Source organism: Mobula hypostoma, chromosome 7 (genome assembly GCF_963921235.1).
Source record: "Mobula hypostoma chromosome 7, sMobHyp1.1, whole genome shotgun sequence".
Classification (NCBI taxonomy): Eukaryota; Metazoa; Chordata; class Chondrichthyes; order Myliobatiformes; family Myliobatidae; genus Mobula; species Mobula hypostoma.
In genome coordinates, this window is record NC_086103.1 from 53523430 (window position 1) to 53538259 (window position 14830).

General features: G+C 37.5%; 1 protein-coding gene across 6 annotated transcripts in view; it reads right to left on the minus strand.

The window, feature by feature from the left end:
- Positions 1-14830, minus strand: part of unc5a (unc-5 netrin receptor A) — a 613315-nt gene that overhangs the window by 76427 nt on the left and 522058 nt on the right. For all 6 annotated transcript variants that reach the window (XM_063053439.1, XM_063053436.1, XM_063053437.1 and 3 more), the window contains 2 exons: positions 9324-9411; positions 1921-2089 (listed from right to left, as the gene is read on the minus strand). In XM_063053439.1, coding sequence (XP_062909509.1) covers positions 1921-2089; positions 9324-9411 — 257 coding nt within the window. The remainder of the gene's footprint in view (positions 1-1920; positions 2090-9323; positions 9412-14830) is intronic.

A 14830-nucleotide genomic window follows, 5' to 3' on the forward strand; every position in this document is an offset into this window, starting at 1 on the left:
GAATAACTTATTCCCATTTACAAGTTATATGGCAAAATTTCTCTACATTATAACACTGAACAAAGAAAGGAAACTTCAACTCAGTTATAATATTAGTAAATAATACTAGATGAATTACTTACGTGGCTCTTACTGATACAACACAAATTCAATAATTTGACCACTAAAATACAAAATCAATGGATTTCAAACTTTTTTTTTAGGTGATCAAGTTTAAGCAAATGGTTCTTTGGTCTATGTACCAGCGGTCATTTAACAAAGCAGAAATAATGGCCCATTTTATTACATCTTGCAATCTACCCAAGTGTCATAACTTAAACTTTTAAAATCATTGTACTAGATAGCCATTAAGGTCGCTAGATTCTTTAAAAGATCAACCATTGTTCTTCAGGGAAGAGACCTTGTTACTTTTATACTGTTTTCTCTATGTACAGCTGAGTTTCATTTTATGTGGTCAATCCTCAATGCCATCAGGGAGATAGCATTTAAGCAATAAATATTACTCATATTATAGAAACAAGCAAGCCACATGTACTGTAATAACTCATTACAAACAAATACTTTACATGATTAAGAATATAATGTTAAAGCCATTTTCTGATTGCAACTGTAAATTTGTAAATGTCATCTTTTGAACACATTTTTACCTCAGTGAAAATTGCTATGCTTAGATCACTGGACAACAAAGATTTTGCTTCCTGAATACCTTTAGGTGTATCTTATGAATTTTGGGCTACTGATCATGAAAATCACCATGAAATTTCCCTATCATGCACCATTTTTTAATAAACTTATGTTTGTTATTTCAATTCATAATTCAAGACAATTAAAATGTTACGTACAATGTAAGCTGTAAAGTTTCCTATCTTGTCCAGGCATGCTTGGGCAGGCTTAGGTGGAGTGGCTGCTGCATGGTAGGACAGGTTTTAGTAATAATTATTAGGTTCAGGACTGTAAGGATGGAATTTGCTCTCGCCAGGCACAAAAATTTCTATGAAGGATTCTGATATTTGAGACAGATGCTTCCCAGAGTAACTGATGCCAAGATTAAGGAAAGGAGTTTTGTCGGTCCACAGATCAAACAGGTCATCAATGACAGGCAATTTGAAGATTTTCTAGTGGGACCGGAGAAAATCACATGGAAGGCATTCAAGGAAGTTGTTGAAATTTTTCTCGGCATCTACAAAGCACCAAACTACATGTAGCTGTTTGAAAGCATGCTTCAAGCATATAAAACCATGAAATGCAACATGTTACTAAAGATTAATTTTCTGCATTCCCATTTAGACTTCTTCCCTGCAAATCTTGGTGCTGTTAGTGACGAGCATGGTGAATGGTCTTACCGTGGAGGTCATGGAGAAAAGATACCAGAACAACTGGAATCTATCAATGCTGGCGAATTATTGTTGGACACTTAAGCCAGAGGCCTCAGACACTGAGTACAAATGAAAATCATGAACAAAATATTTTTAACTTAGTTAAACTATTGCAAAGCATCAGTACCATTATGCAATTAAACACATTTTTTCAATAAAAGTTAATTTGTTGTTTCTCCAAATTCCTACTTGATACAAGTAGTCTGAAATTATATTTGTGTTCATCTTCAAGCAGTCTATCATAAACAAAAAAAAAATTCTAAGGAAGCAACACTTTTGAAAAAATTTGTTGTCCAGTGTATTTTACATTTAATTACCCATCAATCATTACTAACAATGATTATTAGATTGACCAAGTTTCTGAAGATTCAATTAAAATTCCTTTGAAAGCTTATATAGTCACAAACTTGTGTTTATTAATTGACCACAGGCAATTTGCAAGTTACTTAGAATTCTTTCTCTCGGAGCACTGTTTTAGTTATCCTGTACACAGCACTGTTCATATGAGAATCCACCTAAAGCAGGCAAAAACATTTTTTTTTACCTCCCAGTTTCCTTGAGGTGATTGTTTCTTCAGCTTGATGGACCAGTTCTCCAGATTTCCTTCTGCACAATGTTGAATGCTAAGGATGACCGGCCCAGTTAGCAGGACACCTGGAGGCCCACAGCTGACAACTGGACTGAGCAGGGTCTGGCACCCTGCTAGAGGTAACCTCAATTATCAAAATGTTAAAACATTAATGAGCAGTGCAGAATAAACAGTGCAGAAGATTATTATTCTCATCTATATTTATTACAATTCATCATACAGTTCCTCTTAAAACTATAGCATAAAAAAGATTCCTTTTCTCATTAAAGGTTAAAAAAACAAGAACAGTTTGACTAAATTGTGTGAGGCCTTTATTGCTCCTGGATATACATCAAGACTTAAAAGGATTTTTTTTATTTTGTTAAAGCTAAAATACTACATTCTAATTAGCAATTACTGCCAACTTACTCTTGTTTTAAATTGATGATCTGTGATTAAAACAAACCTAAATTTTATCATAAGTGTCCATTCACGCAATGTTGCATTCTTTACTTGTCAAACTTTCTTCTCAGATTAAATAAGTGAAAATATTATGTTGAAATGATGTAAATAAATATCTAAGGAAATTGCTTTTGGAAGGAAAAAAACATAAATGGAAGTAACAGGAGCACCATTATTCAAATGAGTAAACCAGGATTGATATGTTTAAGCCAAATTATGACTTTATATTTGTGAGTTATCAGGATGGTTGCACATAAACATCCATTTATAGTTTACTCTGAAGTTATATTATCTCCCCACAATGTGGTTTTAACCAGCCTCTAATAAGAATTGGAGCAAAAATCTCTGGAGAAGCGAATCAAATGAAGCTTATGGTTGGCATTGCAATAAATATTGGGGATTTGCAATGCAAAAAATCTAATTTTAGAAGGCCCTTGTAAATAATTTCAACTGTATGACAAATGACAATACATGCAAATAAAACAGTTATTTATCTTATTTTAAATTTTAATATCAGCAAGCTTAGCTATTAAGCATAAAGGTAGAAATAGAAGCAACAGTAGGCCATAAAGGCCCTTGAGTTCACTTGGTGATTCAAGATGAGGCTGACCTGATCTGTGCCCTCAGTGCCATTTTTCTCTGATTTCAATTACTGTTGATTTCCTCCAGAAGTATTAAACTATCTATTTCATCCCTGAATATATCTAATGTCTTAACAACCAAGATGATTTCATATTCCTATTCTATGTAGAGTGGAGTCGTTTTTACAGGTCAGCTGCACTTGTAATTCGGAAAATCAGTGATTTTTTGCTATGGTTCCTGCCCCTGCCCCTTCCCCTCTCCCAGAGGAATCTCTGTACTAAAACCTTTCCAACATCAACAAGGCAAAAGCCAGTGAATGGCAGGCACAAGAATGACGGCAGATGCTGAAGTGGAAGAACAGACTAAATTTGCTGGAAGAACTTAGCAGGTCAGGCAGCAATTAGTAAATGTTGATGATTTGGTCTGAGACCCTTCACAAGAACTGGAAAGAATGAGGACAGAAGGTAGGATAAATTATAGGGGGACTTGTGAGTGATGAGTGAATACAGGTAAAGTGGGGGGAAGATGGGGAGTAGTGGGAATGATAACTTGGAATGATGTGGAAGTGGCAAAGGGATGAAAATCATGGAATGTGATAGGTATACCAGAGTTGTAAAGTACATTTTAGTTTAGATGAATGCAGCTCTAATAATATTAAAGGAGCTCAGTAACTTATAGAACAAAACAAACTGGCCCTTCGTACTGTAACTCCTTATCAAACAACACTGTGGGTAATCCTCCATTAGAAGTGTATGGTATTTAATACTTCAGTAATATTTGAGTACTATTGTAAATATGTTGTCTGATTAAGCATTCTCTAAATAATCCATCGTGGTTCATATGTAATAGTGTGTGAATGGTATATGTTTGTACATCTTCACACCACCGCGTCATACGCGCATGCCTAACTGAAAGTAAAAATGCATTCCCAGCTCTGTGTCTCCTTTCAATTAGTTTTATGTTCTGGAGTACAAAACAGAGAGGTGGTGATGAGGAAGATTCAAATCAACCCAAGATGACTAATTACCTGTTGAAGCGCAGCAGGACGTTCGAGTTAAAAGTATGAAGTGCAGCGAGAAATATATGGGTAAAAAAAAGAAAAAAGCGCAGCATTTGCTTCTTCAGGAAGGCGCAGAGATGGTAGAGTTTTTTTTAAAGGCAGAAGGTGGATAAATTCTCGGGTTCCTAAACAATGTGTATGCAGTGAAGATAATGTTTTTTAAAAAAGCAGAAATGGCTGGCAACTTTGGATAGATAGAGAAAAAAGCAGAAATGGCTGGCAACTTTGGATAGATAGAGAAAATTTGGATAAAAAAGCAAGTGGAATGGCTGACCAGAAACGAGGGCCAGTTGTGCTGAGTGCATTGGGTGGAAGAGCATACAGTTCACTTAGAAGTTTCATTGCTCCAACGAACCAGCCGAAGTGAGATTTCAATCACAAACAAGAGAAAATCTGCAGAGGTTGGAAATCCAAGCAATACACACAAAATGCTGGAGGAACTCAGCAGGCCAGGTAGCATCTATGGAAAAGAATGGAGTCTGCATTTCAGACTGAAATGTAATTCTGTGTGCATTGATTGACGTGAAATTTTCTGATATCATGAAAATCATGCAGGAACATTCTGAACCAAAACCATTGTTGATCACAGAGTGATTTAGGTTTCTTAAGCGGTATCAAAAGGAAGGGATGTCCATTTCAGAGTATGTGGCAGAATTGAGGAAATTTAATGTTATCAGTTCTGTAATGGGACTAATGGTGCACTGAGAAGTCATTTAGTCTATGGAATATTACAAGAAAACACTCAAAAATGGCTCCTAACTGAAGAATAACTTACATTTAAAAGAGCAGCTGAAATAGCTGTAACAATGGAAACAGAAGTCAGAGACGCAATTGAGTTGTAGTCAGGAATACAAGTGAGAATGAACAAAATTGCAAAGTCTAAACAGAAACTGGCATGGCTGAACAAATTGTGTTACTATTGTGGCAGATACTCCCACATACTAGACCAATGCAGGTTTAAAGGCAAAACTTGCAGAAAATGCAAAGTAGGACAGATACAAAGAGCATGTGTCACAGACAAAAACAACTGGACCTCATGGAAGAGAAAAAGGTAAGAAGTCAATTTGCCATTTCAATAAGAGCACTAACCTGCATGCTTTGAAAAATCTAATAATAAGAGTGAGTAGCTTTGAGATTTACAATGTGAAAACTAACAAGAAGCAAGTAATATGGCTTACATGTGAAGTGAACAACAAATTAATTAACAGAAACAAAATGCTGGGAAACTCAGCAGCATCTAGAGAAAAAATAAACAGTTGATGTTTCAGGCTGAGACCCTTCATCAGGACTGGAAAAAAGATGAGAAGTTAGAGCAAGAAGTTGGGGAGAGGGGGTAGGGAGGCGCAGGAGGGGAGGAAGAATTACAAAGTGATAGCTGAAACTGGGAAAGGGTGAAAGGTGAAGTAAAAAGTCAAGAAGCTGATAGGTAAGAGATAAAGGACTGGAGAAGGGGGAACCTGATAGCAGAGAGTAGAAGACCATGGAAGAAAGGGAAACAACAGAGCGAGGTGATGGGCTGGTAAGGAGATGAGACGAGAGAGATAAGTGGGAACGGGAATGGTGGGGGGGGGGGTAAATGATCAGATGTTCGAGAAATTATGCCATCAGGTTGGAGGCTACCCAGTTAAAATAAAGGTGTTGCTCCTCCAACCTGAGTGTGGTGTCTACATGTCAGAGAGGAAGCCATGGACTAATTATAATGGAATTGGACACTGGCTTGGGTGTTTCAGTCATTCCACAAAATAAGTTTGAATAGTATTTCAAAGATACCAAACTGAAGCCTACAAATATCCAAGTAAGAACTTGTATTGGAGGAAAGATATCTCTTGTGGGAATGACATTTGTAAAGTGTAATACAACAACTAACAAGCCTTTCGGGTTTGTATGTGGTTTAAGAAAACAAACAGGAGGGCCAGCGTTATGGGGCTGTGAGTGGCCGAGACAACTATAACTTGATTGGAGATCCATCCACTATTTGCAAGCCACATAACCTGCAATAGAGTTAACTGAAAGCAAACTAAGAAAGGTACTGGATGAGGCCACAACAGTGTTCAGGGATGGCAATTGAAAAACTCCAACATATCAAGGGTAAAATAATGTTAAATGAAAATGCCATGCCCCAGTTTAACAAAGCACATCCAGATTGTTATACCATCTGTGATAAAGTAGCCAATAAGCTAGATCACATGGAGGCTGGAGGAATTCTTTCCAAGGTTGAGTAGAGCCTATGGGCAATTCCAGAGCTTCCAGTAGCCAAGAAGAATGGGTCTGTCAGGGTCTGTGGTGATTTTAAGGCCACCACCAACCCCAGTGTGGAAAGTAGATCAACACCTCCTGCCCAGGATGGAGGATATTAGGAATATTGGAAATGTAAGCCCCATAGTCTTTGCATTACGTTCCCTTACCGCTGCTGAGAAAAATCTCCACATATTGACAAAGAGGTCCCAGTTTATTTTGGGGTGTGAAATGTTTCATCTGGTACTTGTATGGGAAAGAGTTTTCCCTCGTTACTGATCATCAACCACTAGTGTCCATTTTCAATCCGTAGAACAGCTTTCCCCTACAGCAGCAGCACAAATGCAAAGATGGGTTGTATTTCTTGGAGGATACAATTATAATATTGAATTAAAGAGGATGACTAATCATGGGATTCCTGATGTATTGTCCTGTTTACCCTTGGAAAAGGAAATAACTGAAGATTTTACAAAAAAAAGACACTCCTGTTGACATACTCACCTGATGCAAATCGAAAGTTTCCCTATTACAGCACAGATGATCCAACAGGAAACCTGAAAAGACCCCACACTGTCTGAGGTCTACATGGCATCCCAAAATGGCTGGTATGTGCAGCAGAAATTCCAGTTCCCCCATTTTTTACTAACACTGTGATGAACTTGCCTTGACGGGATTGTATTATGTGGAGATTGAAAATTGCTGTATCATCCAAGCTGAGAGCTAAAGTGTTGGAGGAGCTACTTGCTGGTCATCTAGTCATGATGAAATGAAAACATTGGCTCAAATTTTCGGTTCCTGGCCTGGGGTCAATCAGCAGATTGAGCAGCATGCCATGCATTGTTCAGGATGCCAACATGTTCAGAGGATGCCAAGAACAGTGCCTCTACATCCCAGGGAATGGCCTGCATTACCCTGGCAGATTCATGTGGATTTTACCAGAGCATTCACGGGCACAACATTTTTGAATGCAGCCACAAAGTAGCCAGAAGTGTTCCTAACACCTCTGCTACAGTCCTGCACACCATCGGTGTGTTGAAAAAGCCTCTTCTCAAGGACTGGTGTCCAGAAAACATAGTCAGTGACAATGAACCAGAGTTTGTCGTGTAATATTTTTAGTCATTCCTCAAAATGAATGGAATAAAACATTACATCTGTACCGTACCACCCAGCTACAAATGGTTTGATGTAAAGTTTTATTCAGAGTCTACCAGAATGCACTACGAGCAATGGCAGCAGAACACATTAAAATGTATCAGAAGCTCATTAATTCCCTCCTTGCTTATCACAACGTAGCACACTCCACAACCAGCTATGCTATTCTTGGGTCATTCCTTGTGTTCATAGTCATAGTCATAGTCATACTTTATTGATCCCGGGGGAAATTGGTTTTCGTTACAGTTGCACCATAAATAATAAATAGTAATAGAAATAGTAATAGTTATATTACTATTAGTAAATAGTAAATAGTAATAGTCATAGAAATAATAAATAGTAATAGAATAGTAATAGAAAATAGTAATAAATAGTTAAATAGTAATATGTAAATTATGCCAGTAAATTATGAAATAAGTCCAGGACCAGACTATCGGCTCAGGGTGTCTGACCTTCTAAGGGAGGAGTTGTAAAATTTGATGGCCACAGGCAGGAATGACTTCCTATGACGCTCTGTGCTACATCTCGGAGGAATGAGTCTCTGGCTGAATGTACTCCTGTGCCCACCCAGTACATTATGTAGTGGATGGGAGACATTGACCAAGATGGCATGCAACTTAGACAGCATCCTCTTTTCAGACACCACCGTGAGAGAGTCCAGTTCAATCCCCACAACATCACTGGCCTTACGAATTCATGCTTGGATCCCCTCAATCCCAATCTCAGAAAGAGTATACAGGGCAAACAGCTGAGACAAAAGGAAGTTCTCAAACAAGGCAGTTTGACATTTCACTCCTGGACAAGCGGTCCTGGTGAAGGACTACAGAGGAGATCAAAAGTGGGTACTCGGAAAGATTAAGGACAGAAGAGGACCACTCTCTTACACAGTGGAAATTACATCTGATATCATCTGGAGATGACTCATTGATTAATCGAGGAGAATAGAGTCAATTGTTAAAGAAGAAAGGTGGTCAAAGATGTCAGAACCACTTCCTGCAGACCCAGAATCAACACTTGTATACATGTTGAGATGATTTCTATACTGAGTTGGAGTCTATAGCTAAGCAGGAAGGAGTGTAGTGTATTTAATATTTCGGTACTGTTTGAGTAATATAGGAACTATATTTTTTGATTAAGCATTACTTGTTTGCTTACATAATTCATCGTGGGTTATATACAATAGTGCGTCAATGGCTTACAGCGTCATGCCACCACATCATATGTGCAAACCTTGCTAGAAGTAAAAATGATCTTTTCACAGTGTTTCCATTCAATTAGTATTATGATTTGTAGTACAAAACGTAACAAGGAATGCTGTGGTTCCGGTCGGCAGCTTTTTCTGATGATTAGTAAACACTGACTTTGCCTGTCATGCCTGCCCAAATACTTTAAAAAGTTGATTGGCACCCTATTCATCATTCTGAACATTTACTTCCTTCACATCTTTAGTGTGTACCACCTACAACGGGCACTGCAATCACATGCCTTGATCACCTAGATGGCACCTTGCAAACCCTTCTACCACCCAAAGGGCAGTAGGTCCAAAGCAATGCTACTACATACAAGTTCCCACTTTAAGCTACACCCAATCATGATTCAGTAAAATAATGGCATTCCTTTATATCCCGGAATATCCTACCCAACAACACTGTCCAGCAATATCATCAGATATAATGCAACATTACGGGAAGCCATCCCACCACTAATTTCCCAAGGACAATTATGCTAGTTTACCTGTACTGCTCTCACCGCATGACAGAAATAATAAACATATACAGTTAGCATCTGCCCTGCAATCTGCACCACTAAGTTCATGTTTTGAAACGTCTTGCTAAATTGTTATTCAATACGAGAATATATGTACACATACATTGATATTGCTACGTACCTCATGTCCTCCTTCTTGTGGACAGTAAGGTATAGTTCATAGATCTTCCCTCGAGGAATAGCTTCTGGTGGAATGAGTAAGCTTATACCTAGATAGAAACAAGAGTCTGGAGTTCAAATTTTGTTATCTCTAAAATAAAATGCATGGATTCTTTAATGGGCATCAACTGTTTTCATACAGCTCACATCTATTTGCAGAGGAAGGATGCTGCTCACATCACAACTTTGTTTTCCAAGCATTCCTTTATAAGTTGGCAATCAATATAATGTCAATTTCTCTTTTTTTCTTTCCCCCAAGCTGAATGCATATCTATTGGATGTTATACATTATGTGACAAGACTGAAAGATACACACAAAGCATGCAAACTATCTTGAGCTACATATAATCCTGGAAAACATCAGAAAGCAGTGGAGAATGTGAGGCATTTGATGTCCCTTAGTTGCCTTGGCCCAGGATCAAAATGCTATCACCCACGATTTCATCTGCAGACATCAGTGATTATACAGATAGGTGGGACAATAGCAAAGGATATTGTAACTTGCAAAATTTAAAATTGCTCAAGTAGAAAGTACCATCATTTTTGGTATGGCCTTCTTCTGGCCTTAAATTTGGTTGTAAGAAAAGTGACCTTAAGTAATGTTGGTTTCAACAATGATCATAATGAGATTTGTCATAATGTTACAAAAGCATTAAGCTTCTCCTGGTGGTATCGACAGGGAATAAGTTACGAAGGTGCAATCTTTTGCTGCTTCCTTTGTTGAGCACACACAAAATAGGCGGATGAAAATAAGGTCCATTGCACATTCTGTTCTGCTCATCCAGATGTTGGAAACTGAGTAGAAGTTTGGGAGTACAATGCAGTATCAGAAATACTTTGTAATTATAATGCTGAGCAGCTTCTTGATATAATATTCCACTTTATAATACAAATGATAGAACCAGTCACTCCATCTGCTGTTCCCACACAATTAAAGGCTATCTAGCATTGGTTAACACAGATAGAATGGTACTGTCAGATGGAAAGGTTTGTTTAAAGAGCCATTTTGCATATTAATGAGCTGTTTCCCACTAACTCAATAAACTTTGACAAAAGAACTAGTGAAGATAACCATGAGATATAATTTCATTATAAGGAGCACAATCATAATATTGTGATTTTAGCCTTTAGCCTTCAAGTATAAACCAAAAGCTGGAGTAAACTTGAGGAATTATTTCCTATTTACAGCTATTGAAATCCAAGCACTCTCAGTTCTGAGTTCTTTCTAAATACACAAGGTTTCAAAGTTTTAAAAATAAATTTATTGTCAAAGTACATACATCACTATCTACTACCTTGAGATTCATTTCCTTGCGGCCATTCATGGTAAATACAAAGAACCATAATAGAATAAATGAAAGTGCACACAAATACAGATGAACAATCAAAAGACAACAAACTGTGCAATACAAAGAGAAAAAAGTCATAAGAGTAATAAATATGGAGAACATGAGTTGCAGAGTCCTTAAAAGTGAGTTCATAGGATGTGGAATCAGTTCAGTGTTGGGGTGAGTGATGTTATCTCCTCTGGTTCAAGAGCCTAATGGTTGATGGGTAATAACTGTTCCTGAACCTGGTGGTGTGAGACTTGAGGCTCTGGTACTTCCTTCCTGATGGCAGCAGCGAGAAGACAGCATGATCGTGGGGTCCTTGATGATGGATGCAGCTTTCTTGTGACTGTGATCTTTGTAAATGTGCTTAGTGGTGTGGAGAGATTTACCTGTGATGGACTGGGCTGTATCCACTACATTTTGTAGGCATTTCCATTCAAGGCATTGGTGTTCCTATATCAGGTCACAATACAACCAGTATCATCTCCATCACAGTTGGCATGTCGGCTAAAACTTTGACAAATCTGTGAAAACTTCTACTAAGAAAGTAGAGGCATTGGGTTCAGAGTTAATCCCATTTTTGATGATCTCCTTGCATCATGTGTACCTCAACGCCATCTTTCAAGCACTCGACTCATCCAAATCACATCAACAGCAGTTAACCGTCCAAAACTTGTCTCCAGTGATAATTTTAATTACATGAATCTGAATCATTACTAACACTGTTAACTCGTCGAAGAACAGCAGAAGTAAGGTCCCAACCCTCAGTAACTGAGCTAAGGCTTGAACACAAGACTGAATTTATCCTAACACAACTATGAGGTATAAATATAAACTGGAGATGGATGAATTCTTAATTCACAAAAAAGAAGAAAAGAATAAAATACAAAGTTGAAGTTATTGGTTGCCTGAAAAATGCTTAAATTGTGAATTCAAAACTAAGTTTGAAAAGTCCTAATAAGCCTAGACAGGAGAAGAGTTACTGTTCTTTGGGTTTATTCTGAGCTTCTTAGGTGCAGAGTAGGAGACCAAAAGCAGAAAAGTCAGGGTGCAGAATGGATGATGAACTATAGTGACAGGAAGGCATTTTACAATTAAGTGGAGGTGTTCTTAAAGCAGTTACTCAATCTGAATTTTGTTTCTCCATGCAGGGAAAACTACGTCATGAGAACCAAATATAGTGTTCTAAAATGAAAGGAGGTACAATTCACAACTTTAACGGGCACAATAGTGATAATGGAGGGTACACAGCAGTTGTTTCATTTTCTGTGTTGTCTGGAGGCGTGTCATTAAAAGGGATGGGTATTGTTGGAGATGGAATAGGAAAAACTGAGAATCGCAGAGGGAATATTTTATCCACAAAGCTGAGAGTGAAGGAGGAAGATGCGGCAAACTATAATCTGCCTCTCATTTGTTCTTTTCACCCTTTCCCAGCAACTAATTTATTTCTGGTTCTGATGAAAGGTCACTGACCTGAAACATTAACTCTCCAAGTGAATACTGCTTGACTGGTTGAGTTTTACCAGCATTTTAAATTTTATTTTAGGCTAGCAGCAACTGCTGGTTTTCCTGACAACCAGATGGCCTGATTCTTTTATGCAACAGTGCTGTTCCAGCAAACAGGAGCTCTCCATTAAATCATCTGACCTGCCATGCTCTTTGCATTACTGAGGCCAAATAAACCTATTTATCTTGCCCCCTCAATTCATCCAATACTATGTGAGAAAGAACTGAAGTACAAGGGAAAACTTCACATTCATTGTATAGTTCCATTACTTAAAGCAAAAGTATTATTGATGACCTGCTTGTGATCACACAACCCACAGACCTAATGCTACAGAATATGTTCACGGTGCAAAAGGAGGCCTTTCATCCAGCAAAGTTCTTTGCCAGTGTACCCCGCTCAAATTCAATATCCTGCTTTTTTTTATGCTGCCTCGGTCTTGCTCCAGCATGCATCTATGTTTTCTTTTAAGAAGGCAACAATTCTCCACAGCAATCACCTGATATTCCAGTGACACTTTATGTAAAGGTGCTGCTCTGATCCTCCCATCACACCTGTAAAATAGTGAAACCATTCCGACAGACTCTGTGAATGAAATGTAAAATTGTGCAGAGTGTACCATAGCTGTAATTCATCAGCTGGATTCTGTAATAGAATCACACAGCACAGAACTGGGCTCTTCACCCCATCAAGTTCATGCCAACCCTAAAACACCTATTTGATTCCTATACTCTCATTTTATTCTCTATTATTTGAAGAGACTTTTGCTTATTTAGTAATGATTTTGGGCAAGGGGAGTGGTAACAGAGAACATAAAAGGGTCATAGGACTTGATGAGATGGAGCTGGCTTCTTGGTATTGCTATAGTGTGCGCCATTGAATAATATTCCTTCATTTAAAACATCCACTATCATTTAAATGGTGATTGGTTATTGTTATTTTCTCACCTAAAGATAAAATAGTTGATCCTAAATTATCGTAGCAAAATCAGAATTTTGAACAATGATACCTAATTTACACTTAACCTTTCTAGAAAAGATTTTAGGACAGTTAAACCATTTTACATAAGTGGTGTAAAATAGGCTTATACTAAATTAGAAACTCCGTTCCATTGTGCCCAAAGCTATTTACTCATTTCTCAAAGCTTACTATTGGGGTCAAACACCTAGCCTCACCTGTGATATACAACGCAGCCAAACTTATATTTTTCAGATCTCCTTCTAATTATGAACCTGCCGTTAAGTGACTGAATGAATCCTCAAAGACAGAGCCTGTATAACAATAAGACCTTGTGCACATAAATATTCTTACTAGAACTACTGCACAAAATGCCCACACACAAAACTTGATTACTAAAGTGTTTTTTTCAACAAAGCCATAGCCTTGACAATAATCAAAACTTTTCAAAACTTTAAAATATCTGACCTTCAGAAATATTTGGAAGCTCTTAACTATACAGAAAAATATTAAAATTTGTAAAATATTGCAGAAGCAAGACTGAAACTCGCAATACACAAAAGATTAAATCCATCATTTGACTAGTCAATTCAATAATGTAATTTATTTAATACTTACCTTGTTCTCTTGCACCTATTCCTCTCCTTTCAAATGAATTGAACCATTACTCCTGCAACAACCATGAGGATTCCAACAAAGGAACACAATCAGGAAAAGTGTGGAATAGAGAGGCCAGTAAGCTCTAGTCTTTCTTTTTTTATGCGAAATTCTGCCTTTCCCCTGCAAAATCTAGCATATTGATCACAACAGAGTTTAGCATGGGGGAAAATGGGCTCTTGCTCTGTAAAGGGACTGCTTTGCGTGTTTGATATAAAGTAATTTCACCCAGATTTTCCAGATTAAAATGAAGTCATCACTTCTAATGTCATCTTAATTAGTCTCATCTGTGTTTCATCCAAAACCACTGCAATCTTCCTCACGTAAAACACCTGAAGCGTGGCAACAATATTCCAAACGCAGTTACTGTTAATTTTCTTCTTCCTAAAATAAGCTCCCATTAGTCATTTTGCTCCACTTTCTGACTTCTAACCACATTCCCAGCTGTGCTGTTACAATCCCTTTAACACTGCATGTCCTGATTTAATTAACAGGTTCCTTCTGATGCACTCATCAAGTATCTAATGCATAATGTTCATTCCACTTCCTTCCAATTGTTCCCACTAGTTATAATTTATGTCACTTCTGCATCTTTCAAAGGGAGCTTATGCTGGATTGATTTTCTGCTCAAGTTTCAACTTTCAAAAGAAAATGAGGAACCCTGTTTGAAAAAAAATCACTCAACATAATAGATTTTTGAATACCAAGAAATCTCCATATACCCAAAGCTATCTTTCATGGTTTCTTACAAGAATCCTTTCCATGCTACTGAATTAGTTCATTTCTGCTTCATGGAAAATAACATCTTTCTAAAGTGTTATATATCAGATCCACATTTACCTGTTTAATTATTCAAGCAATAAAGTTAAAACAAGAGTCCTCAACAGAATTTGAAAATGCAAGTGTAATTATTATTATTATTATTAATAAGGAAAGTTGCAGTCTATCATTTAAAATGAAAGAATGTTTGTACAGGAATATTTCATGTCAATATAACACTAATTAAATGCCTCAGAATAT